Genomic DNA, 16,090 nt, shown 5'->3' with positions numbered 1-16,090 from the left:
GTCGAAATGCTAAGACTGAAACTCAACTATTATAAACTTTAATGTCGATTACTGAGAAATAAAAAGTACAGGGATAGTGGTAATTGAATTACTACACAGAGGTTGTTTTACATCTAAAAATTGTTTATGACGATGTTTATTCCCCTTAGTTTAGTCTGGCTTTGAGATTATAGCCTTCACAGCAAATGTCATTACCTCTGGAGTAATGTTACACCGTTAGTCTCCCTGGAAATAGTAAGGACATGAATATGTATAAATAACCTGTAAGAGCTTATCTTAATTTAGTTCGCAACTGTTTCTTATTGAACTTCGACCTGCATTTTACAACTGGGGAGGAACCCACATGGAATGTCATTAGACCAGAGAAAAGAAAACAGAACACATGAACTAATAGGTTGCCATTCTGATTAGTAGTTATAGCATATTACCAATTGCCAAACAGTGTTACTACTATTGCTAGTAGGCAAGAAGGCACCCTTGTCTTTGCTCGTTTAAATTAGTGTTTTCGAGATAACTCTATTGAGTCCTCCAGTATGGACTCTGTGCTGGTCTTCACTACTGAATGGCGCCCCCGTGTGGCCGATCGAGGGACCTGAAGGTCTGAGGGTGGGATCTCCCTTAGCTCTCTGCGAGACACACGGACCGTGGCGATCTCTGGCCCCTCCCCAACAGGCCCCTGTGCATGTCTCTGAATATAAGAGGGCTCCTTTTGTGTCGTTTTGATCGTTTGAAGGTTAAAGGTCGACGAGGAAGATGCTTCGGTTGGGTGTTGGCCCGTCTCTGCCTGTGTCGGCGCCTGCGTCCCAGTGCTGTGTGTGTTGCTCTCTGACGGTCGAGAGGGTGTCTTTGTGTTCTTCTGCGCATATTTCCTCTGGGGGTCCTCGTGTGGGAGTGCTGGTTGAGCGGAGGGCTCTTGTGGGGTTTGTTGAGGATCACAGAGCAGCTCTTTCAGTTTCTTCTTCAGCTGGCGGCTGGAACACTTGTAGAAGAACAACTCCCTCTCCAGCTGCTGGAGCCTAGCTCGCACAGCCCGCTCTGCCTCCCCAGAGCCCCCCTCTACACACACACGCGCGCACACACACACACACACACACACACACACACACACACACACACACACACACACACACACACACACACACACACAGACACACACACACACACACACACAGACAGACAGACAGACAGACAGACAGACAGACAGACAGACAGACAGAAAATGTGACAGAGAATTCCATGAATACCTTATTGACGGATACATAAAGTCATACATGGAACCAAACAACAAGAAACAAACTCTCTTACAAAATTGGCTTTCTACCAATAGGCCCGCCAGGAAAATACTCAACCAAACCGTCATGTTGCAAAGCACTCTATGTTCCAACATATTTCCCCCGCCACTTTCTGAGCACTAATGAGCCCCCTGTCCACTAACCCCCCCCCCACACACACACACACACACACACACACACACACCCTCCCTCCCTGGTACCTCTGAGCTGTTTGAGCAGCAGCTGCATGCTGCCCTGGTGCTGCTGCTGCTGCAGGGTGAGCCTCCGGTCCGTGTCCAGGACCAGGTGCTGCAGGGCGGCCTCGGCCGTCCGGTACTGGCCCTCCCGCTCGCCGGCGGCCAGGCGCAGGTCCTCGCAGCACAGCCGCAGGCAACGCAACTCGTCCCGCAGGCGCACCACCTGGAGGGGGGAGGAGCAGGGTTGAGGTGGTGGTGGTGGAGCACAGTAGGATGATCAACCGATATAACGATGAGATCCTGATAGGAGATTTGGGCTATTGACGTGTTGGTATAGCTGCTAGATTAGGAAAAAATATTTTAAATTGTCAATATCGTCAATCACGATTATTCAAACGATTATTTTTGAGATTGAAAACATGATGCATTTATTCAGCATTCTTTTAAAAAAAAATACTTGTAACTGAGAACTTTGAAATTTCCCCTTAAAAAAAATGGTCCAATAGAAATAAAATTAGTTCCCAGGGCGTTTGACCTAAAAATCAAAATCGCGATTTATTTTTGATTAATTGCACAGCCCTACGTATTGGTATACTATAAGTAATACGTGCTGTTATCTTTTGCATTTACATTACATTATAATGTCATCCAGTTGGATCTGAACTCTATACTGATCCATGCCACGGGGTGGATGCATTGATTCAAAGCATCCACCAATACCATGTGTGCAAACAAGAGTGCATTCATTCTGAGCATGGGTTGGCTCAGTGGGTAAATCCGCCCCCTTACCCTGACAGTGTTCGCACAACCCTCTACCAGTTGGACCATACAGAGCCGTTTAGTAGACGGTTGTAGCTCACTGAAATAATAATGTGTATGCTTGTCAACTGTATGTGAGTATGTCGGAGATTCACCTTGTTGAAGTATTTTAACAGCAAATTCGAGGCCTCTGTCTGCGAGAGCTTCTTCAGCTTCCTGGAGACATTACATAGTTGGGAGGGTTCAGTGGTCTGGGACTGGTGGGAGATAATGGCGGTGATTGACAGCTGCTTCTGCCTGTCTTGAATGGACTGGTTCTTAAAGTCCAGAGCCGCCTCCAGCACTTCTATAGCCTCCTCCAACTCAAGCAGGGAATGCTCTTCCTGGACACAGAAATGAATGATATAATAGCTACTTAGTTAGCATACATGTGCAAATTCAATGATTGTACACAGGTTTCAAGGGAATGGCTTATATTACATACGATTAAAGATAGGGGAGGCAATTTGGAGAAACCAGTCAGAATAAGATAGATTTATCCTACCGAACAATGAGCCTACAGAAAAAATCCCAAGACTCCCTTCAGGCCTCTCTCCAAAGTCCCTCCCCCTAAACACAGTAGTGTTTAGGGGGAGGCCATTCAATCGGCCATTCAATCAATTAATTCGGCCTGAATTAAATGATTACAGGCCTGCCACAGCCATCGTTAGCAGATTTTTTGTCAGAGCGCTTTATTTATTGATTGGTGTTGGGATGAAAAGAATATTTCAACAAATATGAGAAAAAATGTCTTATAAATTGCCTGCCCCAGCTTTAATTTGGGAATGTATGGCTCCCTTTATTGGGATATAATATATATTGCATTATAATAGCGGATAGAACAAAAAGCAGTAGTTAGTTCTGGAGACGCAAACACAAACACACAGTCACCGTCTCTTGTCCTGACCTTTGTGGACAGCCCCTTCCCATCTCGGAGCTGTGTGCTCAGGATGTCTCTCCTCTTTCTGAGGGAGTCTCTCTCCTTCTCCAGTTCCTCGGCGGTGACCACTCTGTTGTGCCCTGCCTGGCCACTGCCCCCAAGCTGTTCCTCGAGGGACTCCAGTCGCGTCGAAACACGCAGGAGATCCTGACTTAGGATCTGAGAAAAGGATGGAGACTATGACAATGTTATGTTGGATTTCAATAAAAGAAGATGACAAACAATTTTATTTGCATTGGGAGGAAGTTTTCAAAAACCTTTGGAAGAAAAATAATCATTATGATGAATGGAAGTGAGATAAGTCTGCTGATCAAGTGTGATTAACTTTTTACAATGTCAAAGGAAAGCCATAAGTTACAGGTAACCACAACATGTTGTGTTATGTGATACGTTCACATTCAAGCACGCACACCCACACACACACCTGGCTGGAACGCAGCCTCTTGTTCTCCAGTTTGCTGCGTTGCTGGAGACACGCCTCCTTGCGTAGCAGCATCTCCTCTCTCCTCTTTAGCTCCGCCTCCAGCTCCTGGAGCTCCGCCCTCCGCTGCAGGGCCCGCTCCTCCTCCCTCTCCAGCCAATCACCATCATGCTCCTTTTACCAGGAAGAAGGATAATTAGGCTATTAGTAGTGGAATGGCAATACAGTCGGTGTAACAACAAGAACATAGTTTAATTACTATTCTAATAATAATATTGTTACATTATGAGTTTCACCTCTTCTTGTGTGCCTTCAAAGAGTCTGCTTTGGGAGATGCTGGTTCCCTCTATTATTAAGCCCTTCAAATACAAGAGATCAAGATTAACTGAATGGTTGACTGCTCTGTTCAATGCAGCAGTTATCCCAATAGCTAACCAAAATATTGCAAAAAAAACTATTTGTATTTGTACTTTAATATTTCTAAAATGCTCATTTAGATGTAAAGCACTTTCCTCCTTTGTTGCTTTTACTATTATCATTATTATACGTGGTTTGCTAATATTAATTAAAATGATAATATAAACTGCACATAGCATTCCAACCTTGTTGACGGACTGAGTCCCTGCAGAGTGGTGCTTCAGGCTGGTTCGGAGTCGTTCTCTCTGTAGGCTCAGGTGTTGCAGGCTGTGGTACAGCTCTGCCCGAGCCTGCTGGCTCTGCAGGGACAGTCTGCTCAACACGCCTGCCTTCCTGCCATCCTCCTTATGTGTGTCGATGGCTCTGGCATCCCTGCCTGTCACACAGACCAAGATCCACACTGAGTAATAACCACCTTTGCCTCAGGAAGAATTATGTTAAATTGATTCTGGCAGAGCCTTGGCTCCACTTGGCTTGCCTGTTCGAGTAAGCCAGGCTTACGAGAACATGTTGAGTAACAACTTTCATAATATTGAGTCATTTAACACCTTGCAATAAAATAAACACCACGGAGGGTTTTTAAACGCTCTACTATTGCATAGTAAATGTTGACATAAGCGGGTTGGAAACATAATATTTTATGAGGGAGGAAGCACACTTGTTTTGTCGAGTTCTTTAATGAGCTGCTCCTTCATGCGCATGTTGATGGACAAATCCTGGATTCTCCGCTGAATGGGGCAAGATCCTACTCCCACCTCCTTCAGATGTATTGGTTTCCCATGGATCTCTGTGGAGAGCAAAATCTGTTGTCAACGACAGTGACAGAATACAAACCAAGCATGGACTGTGCTGCGGATTAATCTTTCCCTTTGAGAATGCCAGAGGACTTGAGCTTCATGTTAATTGCATACATAAGCATGCCTACGAAAAGTACAGAGGTTATGTAGGCCATGCAGTTATTTTTGTAGGACGTCAGACAAACTATCTGTAATGGTGATGTTCTTCTTAAAATAACAAAAAGCAAGCCAAGGGTTACCTTGTGTCAGCTGGGATCGTTGAGACAACAGGTCTCCATTGTGGGTCTTCTGGTGAGTTTCAGTCCCGTTGTGTTTCTGGTCTGGACTCTTCTGAAGGCCGGTCCAAGTGCGATTCAGAGAACGTCTGTCGTTACAACACAACAATAAGCCAGATATCAGATCCTCATAAGAGGGACATCTGCTTATCTTGCAACCAACACAAGCTGTTGGAGATTTTAACTCACCTGAATCCCATTTGGCTCTCCTCCCCATCTTCATCCTCATCATCGTCCACCACCTCCTCCTCCACCTCCATGTTCTCCTTCTGGTCTCTGTCTCCCCCCTTCCCCTCATGCTGCTTGATGAAAGGGCAGTAGACCTCCTGTTTCTCCTCGATCTCCGCCAGCAGGAGATGACCACGCATCCTGAACGCTGCCATCACTCTTTCCAAAGAACATGCTGCCGGACTCGTATGGATCTGCAGTCAACGCACCAACACACACACGCACACACACACGCACACACACACACACACACACACACACACACACACACACACACACACACATAAGCAAACATGGATGTACACAACAATTTGAGGCACCCGTTTTTTTATTTGCCTCGTGAAAATGACAAAGATTATTCATGAAACAACCCTACCCCCCAAAAAACAATTAGTTAAATCTCCCATGACATTAAGCTACAAGTGAGATCCCACCAACAGATACTGTGTTACAACAACCGTACCCTCCGAGCAGGCTGGTGGCGCCGGCTGTCCCCCACCAGGGGGGCGCTGTAGGGCCTCCTGGCAGAGTGAACAGAGGGGGCCATTTCCACGGAGCTCCCCGAGGTTAGCCTAGAGGTCATGAGGTCACCACGAAGCCGTTTGATCAGAATCTCTTGTTCCACCAGGTGTCCAGTCTGCAAACGTCCAAACACACACACTTCATAGGGAAAAAGACCTAGAACCTATAATATCATTTGAATTCATTCCTCAATTTCATCTGAATCAGCTGGGCTGTAGTCATTTATTCATAAATCAGGACTTATATCCCTTTACATTAGTTAATATACCATTGCTTCCCCCACACAGCATTGCACACATCTTTACCTGTATGCGTGTGCGTTCCTTCTCCTCTTCTAGGGCCTGCAACTGGCTCTTGCTATCCAAGACCACTTCCTGTATCTCCCTCTGGGCCTGTCGGAGCACCTCTTCTTTCTGCTGCAATTCCTGCTTGGCTCTGGCCAAAGCCTCCTGAGAGAGAGGATCATTGATTTGATATAATTACGGTTTGAATGTACTGTAATATTAGCGATCCACTGCAACTTTTCACTCTTTATTTGAAAATTGTTTATCAGGAATCTTTAAAGAGAACTACAGTGTAGTCATTAAGTAAGGGATAATGTATAGAACGCCGGTCATTATCGGGAAAATAAGCCACGACAGCCACTGAAGGGGCTTATTTCTGATAATTACCGGCGTTCTATACATTATCCCGCTTATTACACGGCTACTTCCAAAACGAAAAAAAAAAAAAGTTCACACAGTGTGTCTTTCTACAAATAATTTGTTACCACTCGTAGTGTTGATAAGCATAGAAATAGTAAGCCAAAAATGTTTTCGTTTTGGCAAGTGGCTGTGTAATAAGCGGGATAATGTACAGAGCGCCGGTCATTATCGAAAATAAGCCCCTGCAGGGCGAGGCAAGAGACCTCGCCTTTGCGTTGGTGCATCGGGGCTTATTTCCCCTATAATGATAATTGAAGTACCATGTGGACATGATATTTATCTGTGTGTACCCTTATGTTGCATAACTACCTGGCTTTTGTTGAGTTCTCGCCTGAGCTGTAGCACAGTGAGGGGTTGGGCCTCATCTGGATTTTCATTGGTCGGATCTAAATGCTCCAAAGTCACGAGTCTCTCTTGCCAATCCTTCACCCTCTGCCTGATCGGGGCACTAAGGGTTGGTGTGGACAAATCCTTCAACAGCTCAGCAGCTTGATGGGCCAGGTGGAGATAATGCAAGGCCTCCTCCTGACTGGCTGTCCTCTCGAGGTCTGTGTGTCTCTCGGAGCTCTCCTCACACTCCTTCCTCTCCTCCTCCTCCTCCTCCTCCTTCTCAACCCTCCCGGCCCCTTTCCCCGCCTTCCCCCTCTCCTTCCCCAGCTCTCTCTCCCTCTCTTTCAGCAGCTCTCGGAGCGTCTCCACCTCGTAGGCCAGCTCCCCCAGACGGGCCTCGCCGGGGTCCCAGACGGGAGGGCAGGACTTGGTGTCCGACCGGGACACCGCGGCACCGGGGCGGTTGCGTACGTGGCGTGTCCTGTGGGCGAACTGCAGAACGCTGAGGGTCTCGGCCATGCTGTGGTGGGAGGGGCTGACGCACGCCACCATCAGCGTGTGGGCCGTCCCCCCCAGCGAGTCCCTCAGGAGCCGCGTGATCTTGGCGTCTCTGTACGGCACGTGCACGCCACCGCCGCCGTTGTTGTGGTTGTTGTTGTTGCTGACCAAGTTGCCGCCACGGCGACCCCGCCCTGGGTCCGAGAGCGCACGGATGACGTTACCCAGCGCCAGCAGGCCGGCGTTGATGTAGACCGACTCTTTGAGCCGCACGCCTGTGTTGCCCGTCCGGCCGGCGCGCTCCGAGCCGGCGAGGTCCACCAGGTGGAGCTTGGAGAAGCGGACGGCGTGGCCCGTGTCACCGTGGCGGCCCTGGGTGAGCTGGAGGGAGAGGATGGCGTGCGAGCGGCTCGAGTGTTCGTTCATCCCCGTGGTGCCCGTGTGGCGCAGGGCGTTGCCCGCCTGGAGGACGCTGAGGAGCTCGTCGGCGGAGCGGACCACCGTCTCCCTGGCTCCCACCACCACTGGAAAGAATAACACACGGATGAATCCCTTGTTAATGATTTTAGTACAACGTATAAGGTTTTGTATAATGAATACCCTAAGATGATACGGTTTGCCTCAAACAAGCTGGGTCCATGAAAAACTGACCGCCACACACACAACTCAGTGTTATACAACGGGAAAGGAGGCTCCCTTATGAAGCACACAATGGAAACCAATGTGAACCCATGTGAGAACAGACAACTCCACTGGCATCAGGATCAGAGCCAGGCATTGGGCTAATATAAGGTTCTACTACCCTGTACCCTCGTAATAAACTACTGTACTGTGGCCTATAATCAAGGTCCCCTAGCTTTGACCCCATCTCTGATCATCATTAGGCCCTAAATGGTGTTAAGACACAAGTGAACGTTAACTCTGAAAGTTAAACACCCCTGGTAAGCCTACATTACCCTGCCCCTTCATCCCCAGCATGTGAGCTCTTGTACAAGCTGCCTGTGTGCCCATCCTGACCTGTGTTTCCCCGGTCGTCCTCTCTGATATGCAGCTCTTTGTGGTTGGTGTGGAGTTCCAACAGGTCTCTCAGTTCCTCCCGGTACAGCTCCATATAGGAGACCCGTACCGTGTGCTCCATCGGCCTATCACATTTCCCTGCCGGCTTCTTCTGCCCCAGCAGCTGGAACACATCCTGGGCCAGGCGGCCGATAATACCCCAGTCCTCATCTGGAGGAGAGGGCAAGACATTGATAAGAGTCGGAGGCACGAGATATGTCTTTTGGAAGTTAGGAAATTGTCACATATGAACGGTCTTTACAGCCATATGCCTGATAAATCCTTCATAATCAAATGGCCAAAACATGTGGATTTTAAAGGTTTTGTATAAAAATGTTGACAATACATAGTATTTTGTAGTTCATCCGTCTGTATTACGGGTGAACGAGTTTACAAAGCGAGACTTATTATTCTACTGTGTCGTCCACTTACCAACGAGTCCCCCTCCTAGTGTGTAGGTCTTCCCCGACCCGGTTTGTCCGTAGGCGAAGACCGTGGCGTTGTAGCCGTCGATGAGCGACTCCACCAGCGGGTGGACGCAGGCCTCGTACAGCTCATCGTGGCTGGACTCACAGCCAAAGACGTGGTCGAAAGGAAAGGTCTTATCCTTCCCGATCATCACATGGGACGTGTCGGGCACCACTCGCACACACACCTGGTGGTTGTGGAGAACTTCTCTGGGGAGTAAGGGACGGACGCGGACCGCCACCCTGACACACACCTCGTTCATCTTTACTTTGGTACTAGGTGGGAATGGGAGGAATCCAGTTCAATACTGTTTTGAACTCACCGCATGGTCTTTGTCAGGAGCGTTATTCGCTTAGAATTGGAAGTATACATACGTAAATCCTTTTAAAAGTTTTCCGATATTAGAAAATGGTCGCATAAACAACGTTTGAATACAAGTTACACTCGTTAACTGCGTTGCATGAACTTGTGTCCATACAACGCGACCTCTATAATGACTTTATCATAGTTGCAATATAATGCCACAAAATGATTAGTGTGTGGCGATAAGGTTTTTTTTTGGCAAAAAAAAATATGACATGAAATACCTCAACTTAAATTGTCCTGAAACAAAACGCGAATTGAGAAACGGGCCAGTTCAGCACCTGGTCTCGTTTGTTGTGGGTCTGTCGTTGCCGTGGTTGCCTGGGAAACCGCCATCGATGTGACAGCAGCGAGTCAACGAAAACAAAGGAAGTGCTTCCGACGGTCCACGAAAGCAACAGCGACACCATTTGGCAGTACAGACACTGCACTACCTTACAGTGTTCAGTTGTTTCTAAATTACATTGCTGAAGAGAACGTTAAACCTATAATTTTTAAAAGTGCATCTCTCTGCTTCAAACAGATCTCATGAATTAAGTAAAGCGCAGGCCAATAAATGCTGTCAAACGACATTCCTGTTTTTAATATGCACTTAATTTCAAAGAAGCATCACTTTGTGATAGAAAATACAGATATCATTTGATTTTGAGAAGGCGGTCAGTAATAAATGCAGCGTGTGTGGTGTATGGGAATATGGGACATCTCTTGTTCATGTTTCTTTGCATAAGGCCACAGGTAAAAGTCGATGATGGCTGAATTGATGTTGCAAGGCACGCCGTCTCTCTCTTGCACCAGCTTGCAGAGATGCTCTTTAATCAGCTCTACCGACCATATGGAACATCCACGGATCTCCACCTCTCTCCTGTCCCCAGACCTCAGAAGCTCACCTTGGTATAGGGGGAGAGAGACAGGGAGGGCAAGATAAGGTTAAGAGTGAAGGTCAATAAGGGGGTATTCACACACTTCCTGCTGTGGAAGTGACCAACATGTCAAAAAACAACTAACAAAAAATCTATTCTGTGAGGAATTTCATATCTATAAATGTTTTTCTAATCAATATAACATTTGTAATTCTATACAAATGTATATTATACAAGTGTCTAAGGTTTGGACTTTACAGAGCTAGATTAGCCATCTAATTATTCGCCTGTGGACAGGCAAATGAAGAGATTCAAGACAAACGATACTTGAAACAACAATTGACACAAATAGCATTATTTTATGTGGATCATCTTGGATGATTTTTCATGGCCAAACGGGCCAACATACAAAAATAAAATCCCCAGGGTTACCATTCTTGAGCGTGTCCGTCAGAGCATTGCTGTATCGTAGTGCACCCAGATACACTAGAGCCTGGGGCACGCGGTAGTCTGCGAACATGGTAAGCCAGTCCAGGTTAGGGATGTCCCCTTCCCCCCTGGCCTCCATGATGCCCCAGAAGTCCGCCACCAGGATCTGGGCCCGCTTGTAGAAGGAGATGCTTTTCCCCTGAATTGGACCAATTTATTGAGTGAATGAGGGATATATTTTGAATGATTATCGTGTGTCTGTCTGTCTGTCTGTCTGTCTGTCTGTCTGTCTGTCTGTCTGTCTGTCTGTCTGTCTGTCTGTCTGTCTGTCTGTCTGTCTGTCTGTGGGTGAGTGTGTGGGTGTGTGTGTCTGTGTGTGTTTGATATATAGTGTATGGCAGTTTAACTGTTTGAATTCGAGCCGAAAAAGCTATTGGTTCAAACCCCCAATGTCGGCAGTGTACCCGACCCATACCTGTATCCCTGAGCAAGTTGCCCTAACCCCTATCTAATAAAGATTTAAGTACATTCACTTAAAAGCTCTTTAGAAAAAAGTATCAAATACTTCACTAAATACTTGTTATTTGGTTGTCAATTGTTTGATAAGACACAGTTTGGGAAAGAAGGGTAGGGAAATAAGCAGGTTTTCATACACACTTTTTTGGTTTAATTTGCCAACCTTCAACCAGATAGGTGCAACAAGTAGGCAGTGTGTTCCTCTTGAAGACAAAGCATAGCCTTTCTTGGTACATCTGTCCTTCTAGAAAAACGAACATTACAAGACCACAAGGATGCAACTTGTGTCTCCAATGCTTAGTGTGTGTGGGTGTATGTGTGTGCATTTGTGCGTGCGAATGTGTCACTTCAGATTGATTGTGCTCAGAATTGTGGCCCCTTTGAAACGGTGCTTATCTCTCAATATTATTATCTTTACTTTGGTTTCTTCGTCTTCCTTTTCAAGTGTGTTTGCAATGAAATATGAAAATATGAAAACCAGACTGACCAGCAGATGGCAGTCTCAAGCTTACCGAACATCACTGGCCATTCCCACAACGAACAACATAAACTCTGCGAATGGATAGTGTATTATTGAAAAATATATGTTTTAATGCTGAAAATTAAAACTAGGGGCTGGTGTCTTTAGATTAAAAAAAGGTTAAGTCTAATCAACCTGTATCATTCTGGCCTCATACACAATAATCTATCCGACCCCATTTTTCGTTTCATTCTGATCTCCTATTTAGTTAAATGATGTATCATTCTGATCATACACATTGTTGCATCCTTGTATCAAACTGCCCTCCTTCATATTTATTTATCTTATTCTGACTTCTTATTTAGTTGAATTCTGTATGCCTCTGACCCCATATATATACATACTTACTTGCATACCGGTGTCGTTCTAACCTCATATACATAACATAGTTAGTAGCACACCAGCATCATTCTAACCTCATTTATATACATAGCTAGTGTCATGCCAGTATTTTCTCACTTCATATACATCCATCGTTAGCAGCATGCCAGGAACATTATAACATCCTATGTGGAGATAGTTAGTAGCAGATTCGCATCATGCTGACCTCATAAATAGTTGCATCTCTGTAGGAGGGAAGCTTCTCCACGATGAGTTCCACCATTTTCTGGGCATCATTCCCGGCTTGGCTGATGAAGCTCCTGCAGCTTCCTCCATTTTCTAATAGCACACGTCCGCCTTCAGTGAGAACCTAAATCATATCCACAGGCATGAATGCAAAAGCCTTCTACACGGACACCCCCCACCCCTAATAATATAGTTAAAGAATAATGCAATATATGGCTACCAAAAATAATGATACAACCAATACTAAAAACAAACGAGCCATGACTGTGAGGAACCACAGTGAGTGAGTTGAGTGATTGACACTTATTGAGTTGAGTGATTGACAGTTCTTGAGTTCAGTGATTGACAGTGAGTCAAGTGAGCGACAGTAGGGGAGACAGTGATTGACCCTTCGGCTTCCAAGGAAAGTTCTGCAGGCTTTCAATAGCCGTCATGCCCTAAGGAGGACACCGGTTGTGTACGTGTCATTTGTGTAACGTGTGTGGTGGTGGTGGGCCGTACCTGGTGGCGCTCTTCCAGCATTGGCATGGGCGTGGTGTTGTCCGAGCGCAGGGCGTGCTTCAACTGCTCCAGGCTCATGCGGGAAAAGTATTCCGGGTCGGTAATGGGTACGCCTAAGGCAGGAGACGGAGTGTGAGGAGAAAAGAATGGCCATATAGAGAAATGCAGGCCTGGTCGAAAGGCCTGGAGAAAATGGGATACTCTTAGGGATTTTTGATTTTTTTTTAGCCTACTTCTAAAAGTTTCAGTTAGTTATAATCACAGGAAAATTAACTCCACGGTGGCCATTTCTGCTGAGAAGTAGCAGAAGCATAATTGGTTCTAATCTCCTTCGGTCAAACCCTGTGATTCACACCCTGGAGCCAGGTACCTGTGCTTATCCGAGACTATGCTGCAATTAGAACAGCCACAGCGAACACCCATCGTGAAACACTGTTCTATATGAGCCATAATTGAGACAAATCCAGAGTCCTTCCAGCCGACTATAAAGGGGCGTCAGACACACACAGAGTTGAGGCAATTTCCGAGCAGTGCGAGCAATGTTTAATGCAGATAATGAGATATAGAATTAGATTTGACGTCAAAAGAAAGAAACGCAGGGCAGAAAATGATTTCAAAAAGAAAAGGCTCTATGAAAGGAATGCATTGGGGATTGAGACCCAACATGCTAAAGATTAATTATTAGCATTATTATTTTAAATAAATCTTTATTCCCTCTGAAAACTCCTCAAGGTTAATAGTGATCTTTAATTCAATGATTCAGTATGTTTTTGGTCTACTGCCTGTGTATTGCAAAGTCCTGAAGAAAAGTATTTGTGAAATTTATTTTTCCAGGGACAACAGAAAATTACTCATTGCATAGAATCTGAAAACCCCATTAACGGCTAATGTTTTGCTGGTTAGACAATCAACAATCAGCAGCAATAATTTCCTTAAATGACTTTCCCCAACCTTGATAACAGTTCCATTGAAGTAGTTAGATAAAGTAAAAGTATTTTCCTATCTCAAATCAAATGTGTACAATTTATTGTGGCAAATATGGTCAGAGGAAAATGAAATAGGGCTCAATTTATTTAATTTAACAAAAATATATTTAAATAAATAAAGGTCATTTTATTTATTAAAATATTTTTATGTCATGCATTATCTTTGATTTTTCAAACTATTTCCAAATAAATCATAAAATCGAGAATAAAAAGTGTATTAGTGTGTGTTGGCATTGTTTCTTGGATTTCTCTCACCTTCTTCTATAGCTCTGGTGATGGCAGCACAAAGAGTCATGTAACCTCTGTATATGGTCCCTTTGTAGGTCACCTCACACTGCTTGTCCTCTTCCTCTGGCCAAAAGGAGAAGTTCATGGTATCCACCACAAACACCCAGTTCAATGCCTGTACTTCAGAACGACAAATATCCATAGTCAGCTGGAACGTATGTAACAATATCGCCACCAGTAATGACCGATTGGAATTGTATAAAGGACTATGCAGCGCATTCAGAAAACTCTTTCCTCTTTAATTCCTTTTCAGGAAATGATTACATTCTGTTGAGACAATGAATAACTCATACATAATTAACATAGTTTTTCCGGTCCCAGTGCTGGTCTATTCAATACACATTATTTAAATCAAATGATGAATCCGCCAAATGTTGTCATCGGCGTACATTCATGCTAAAGATTAAGGGATGTCTGGATGGTTGTGTGTTACTTAGACACTCCCCTGGTCAGCGGTGTCTCTGGGGGCCAGGGGGTTGGCCTTCTTCCAGCCGCTGGCCGTGAGGTCCTCACTGTGGCGCAGGGCGTAGAGCATCTCTGACGCTCTGTGCACCCCATCCACATCCACAAACACATCCTGGCTCCGCGCCGCCACAAAGCGTCCAGACTCGAGCGGAGGAAGAGGCTGATCCATGGCGTTGGCGGTGATGTAAGTGGAGGTTGTGGTAGTGGCGGTGGTGGTGGTGGTGGTGGTGCTAGTGGTGCGGTTGGTAGTGGAGGTGGCGTTGGTGGTAGTGGTGTTGATGGTGGTTAGGATACAACTGCATAATGAAAAGCAATGGGAAAGAATGGAGAAAACGGAAAACTGTTATTTAATCATTCACACAATTTCCATCTTGTTTCACTTAAAATAATGTTCCAATAAATGGGAATAACCATTGCAAAGCTTAATATTCAACTTATTTAAATTATTTATGCCCCATGATGTAGCCTACGTAGTTATAGATTGAGTATTTCTTATTTTAATATTGTTGATAAGGAAATAATGAGGCCGAACATCTATACCCTATCCCTGAACTTGCTCCATACTTGCCAGCTATACCATGAGGATAGACCCAGAGTTGCCAGCTGAATATAAACCACATTCTGACCCATTTCTCCTGCTGGCTTTAGTGGATGATTGGGACCACAGTGTTTCAGGCCTTTGCCCTGGCCAAGGAAATTTTTTTTTTTTGTCCTGCTACACACTACAATCCCTTGGCCTAGGTCGAGCCAGGGCTCTACCACTGCATTCATGTTATACCAAGACATCATAATTAGACTTGGCTTTGGTAACATTACGTAGGTACGTCCATATCCTATAATTCCAGCATCACCATACTCCAACAGTAGTATCCCATGGTCATGTAGATTGCCAAGATCGACTTCGTTTAAAAGAGGAAATGGAAGGTCTTGGTTTTTACATAGTACATGATTATGAACATCTGACGTAGACCTAGTCGATATATTTGTATGTAGAATAAAATTGTCGTCTTATTGTTGTTGTCTTGAGTTGTTTAATTGGACAATTTGAATATCATACAACGACAACAATTGCTGCCAAGATGAATTTGAAAAAAGGGTTAACTGGTACAATAGCACATTTGTGTATTAAGTATGTTGGCGCTATGCAATTACAGCCAGCTCAAATTTCGTTCGTTAACATTATCATTTATTCCCCATATAACGAACTGTCTCACAATACTAAAACAAAAGGCTACGGTGCAGGCAAAGTCCGCTATCTGCAGATATGGGAGGAATCATGGTTCAATGAGGTCGTTCAAGCAGAGGGATATGTACGATCACTGCATTTATAATAAATGCATTGAGCGGAACTCGAACTGACATTATGTAATATAAAATCAATCATACTAAAACGATATAATTTATTTTTGAAAAATAATATCCTAACCCTCAATGCCATGCAACAGACAGGCGGATAGCGTTGTTGAAGTCACCTTTGACGGCTTATGACACCGGTCAATCACCCAGTATGATATGCTCATTCATTCCTTATAGTTAGTTCATTAAAAATGAAAATGTAAACCTATACTGCAACTTGCCATTGAATTAAGGACCTGGACTCACGGTGTCCCGTGACAGCGACAGTAATTACTGTATTTCCTAACAACGTTTGGAAATAGTCGATTTATGCATTC

At 44.9% G+C, this 16,090-nt stretch overlaps 2 protein-coding genes across 2 annotated transcripts; both read right to left on the bottom strand.

Annotated features, from left to right (window-relative positions):
- Nucleotides 1-496: 496 nt before the first annotated feature.
- On the bottom strand, nt 497-9,184 carry LOC307074902 (kinesin-like protein KIF27; the record flags this gene model as incomplete). Its single annotated transcript, XM_079735306.1, has 15 exons — nt 497-1,056; nt 1,493-1,691; nt 2,383-2,610; nt 3,174-3,365; nt 3,631-3,801; nt 3,924-3,986; nt 4,230-4,420; nt 4,703-4,831; nt 5,081-5,205; nt 5,306-5,538; nt 5,808-5,981; nt 6,172-6,315; nt 6,880-7,922; nt 8,416-8,625; nt 8,887-9,184. The coding sequence occupies 15 exons, from the start codon at nt 9,182-9,184 to the stop codon at nt 497-499; spliced, it is 3,960 nt and encodes a 1,319-aa protein (XP_079591432.1).
- A 719-nt stretch (nt 9,185-9,903) lies between these two features.
- qng1 (Q-nucleotide N-glycosylase 1) lies at nt 9,904-14,586 on the bottom strand (the record flags this gene model as incomplete). The annotated part of the gene is made up of 6 exons (XM_079735158.1): nt 9,904-10,172; nt 10,578-10,773; nt 12,158-12,301; nt 12,679-12,791; nt 13,920-14,067; nt 14,398-14,586. The coding sequence occupies 6 exons, from the start codon at nt 14,584-14,586 to the stop codon at nt 9,943-9,945; spliced, it is 1,020 nt and encodes a 339-aa protein (XP_079591284.1). The 3' UTR covers nt 9,904-9,942.
- Nucleotides 14,587-16,090: the final 1,504 nt, after the last annotated feature.

This window comes from Pollachius pollachius, assembly GCF_949987615.1.
Source record: "Pollachius pollachius genome assembly, chromosome: 1".
Classification (NCBI taxonomy): Eukaryota; Metazoa; Chordata; class Actinopteri; order Gadiformes; family Gadidae; genus Pollachius; species Pollachius pollachius.
The sequence above is the reverse complement of the archived record's forward strand: the minus strand, read 5'-3'. Positions and strand labels throughout refer to the sequence as shown.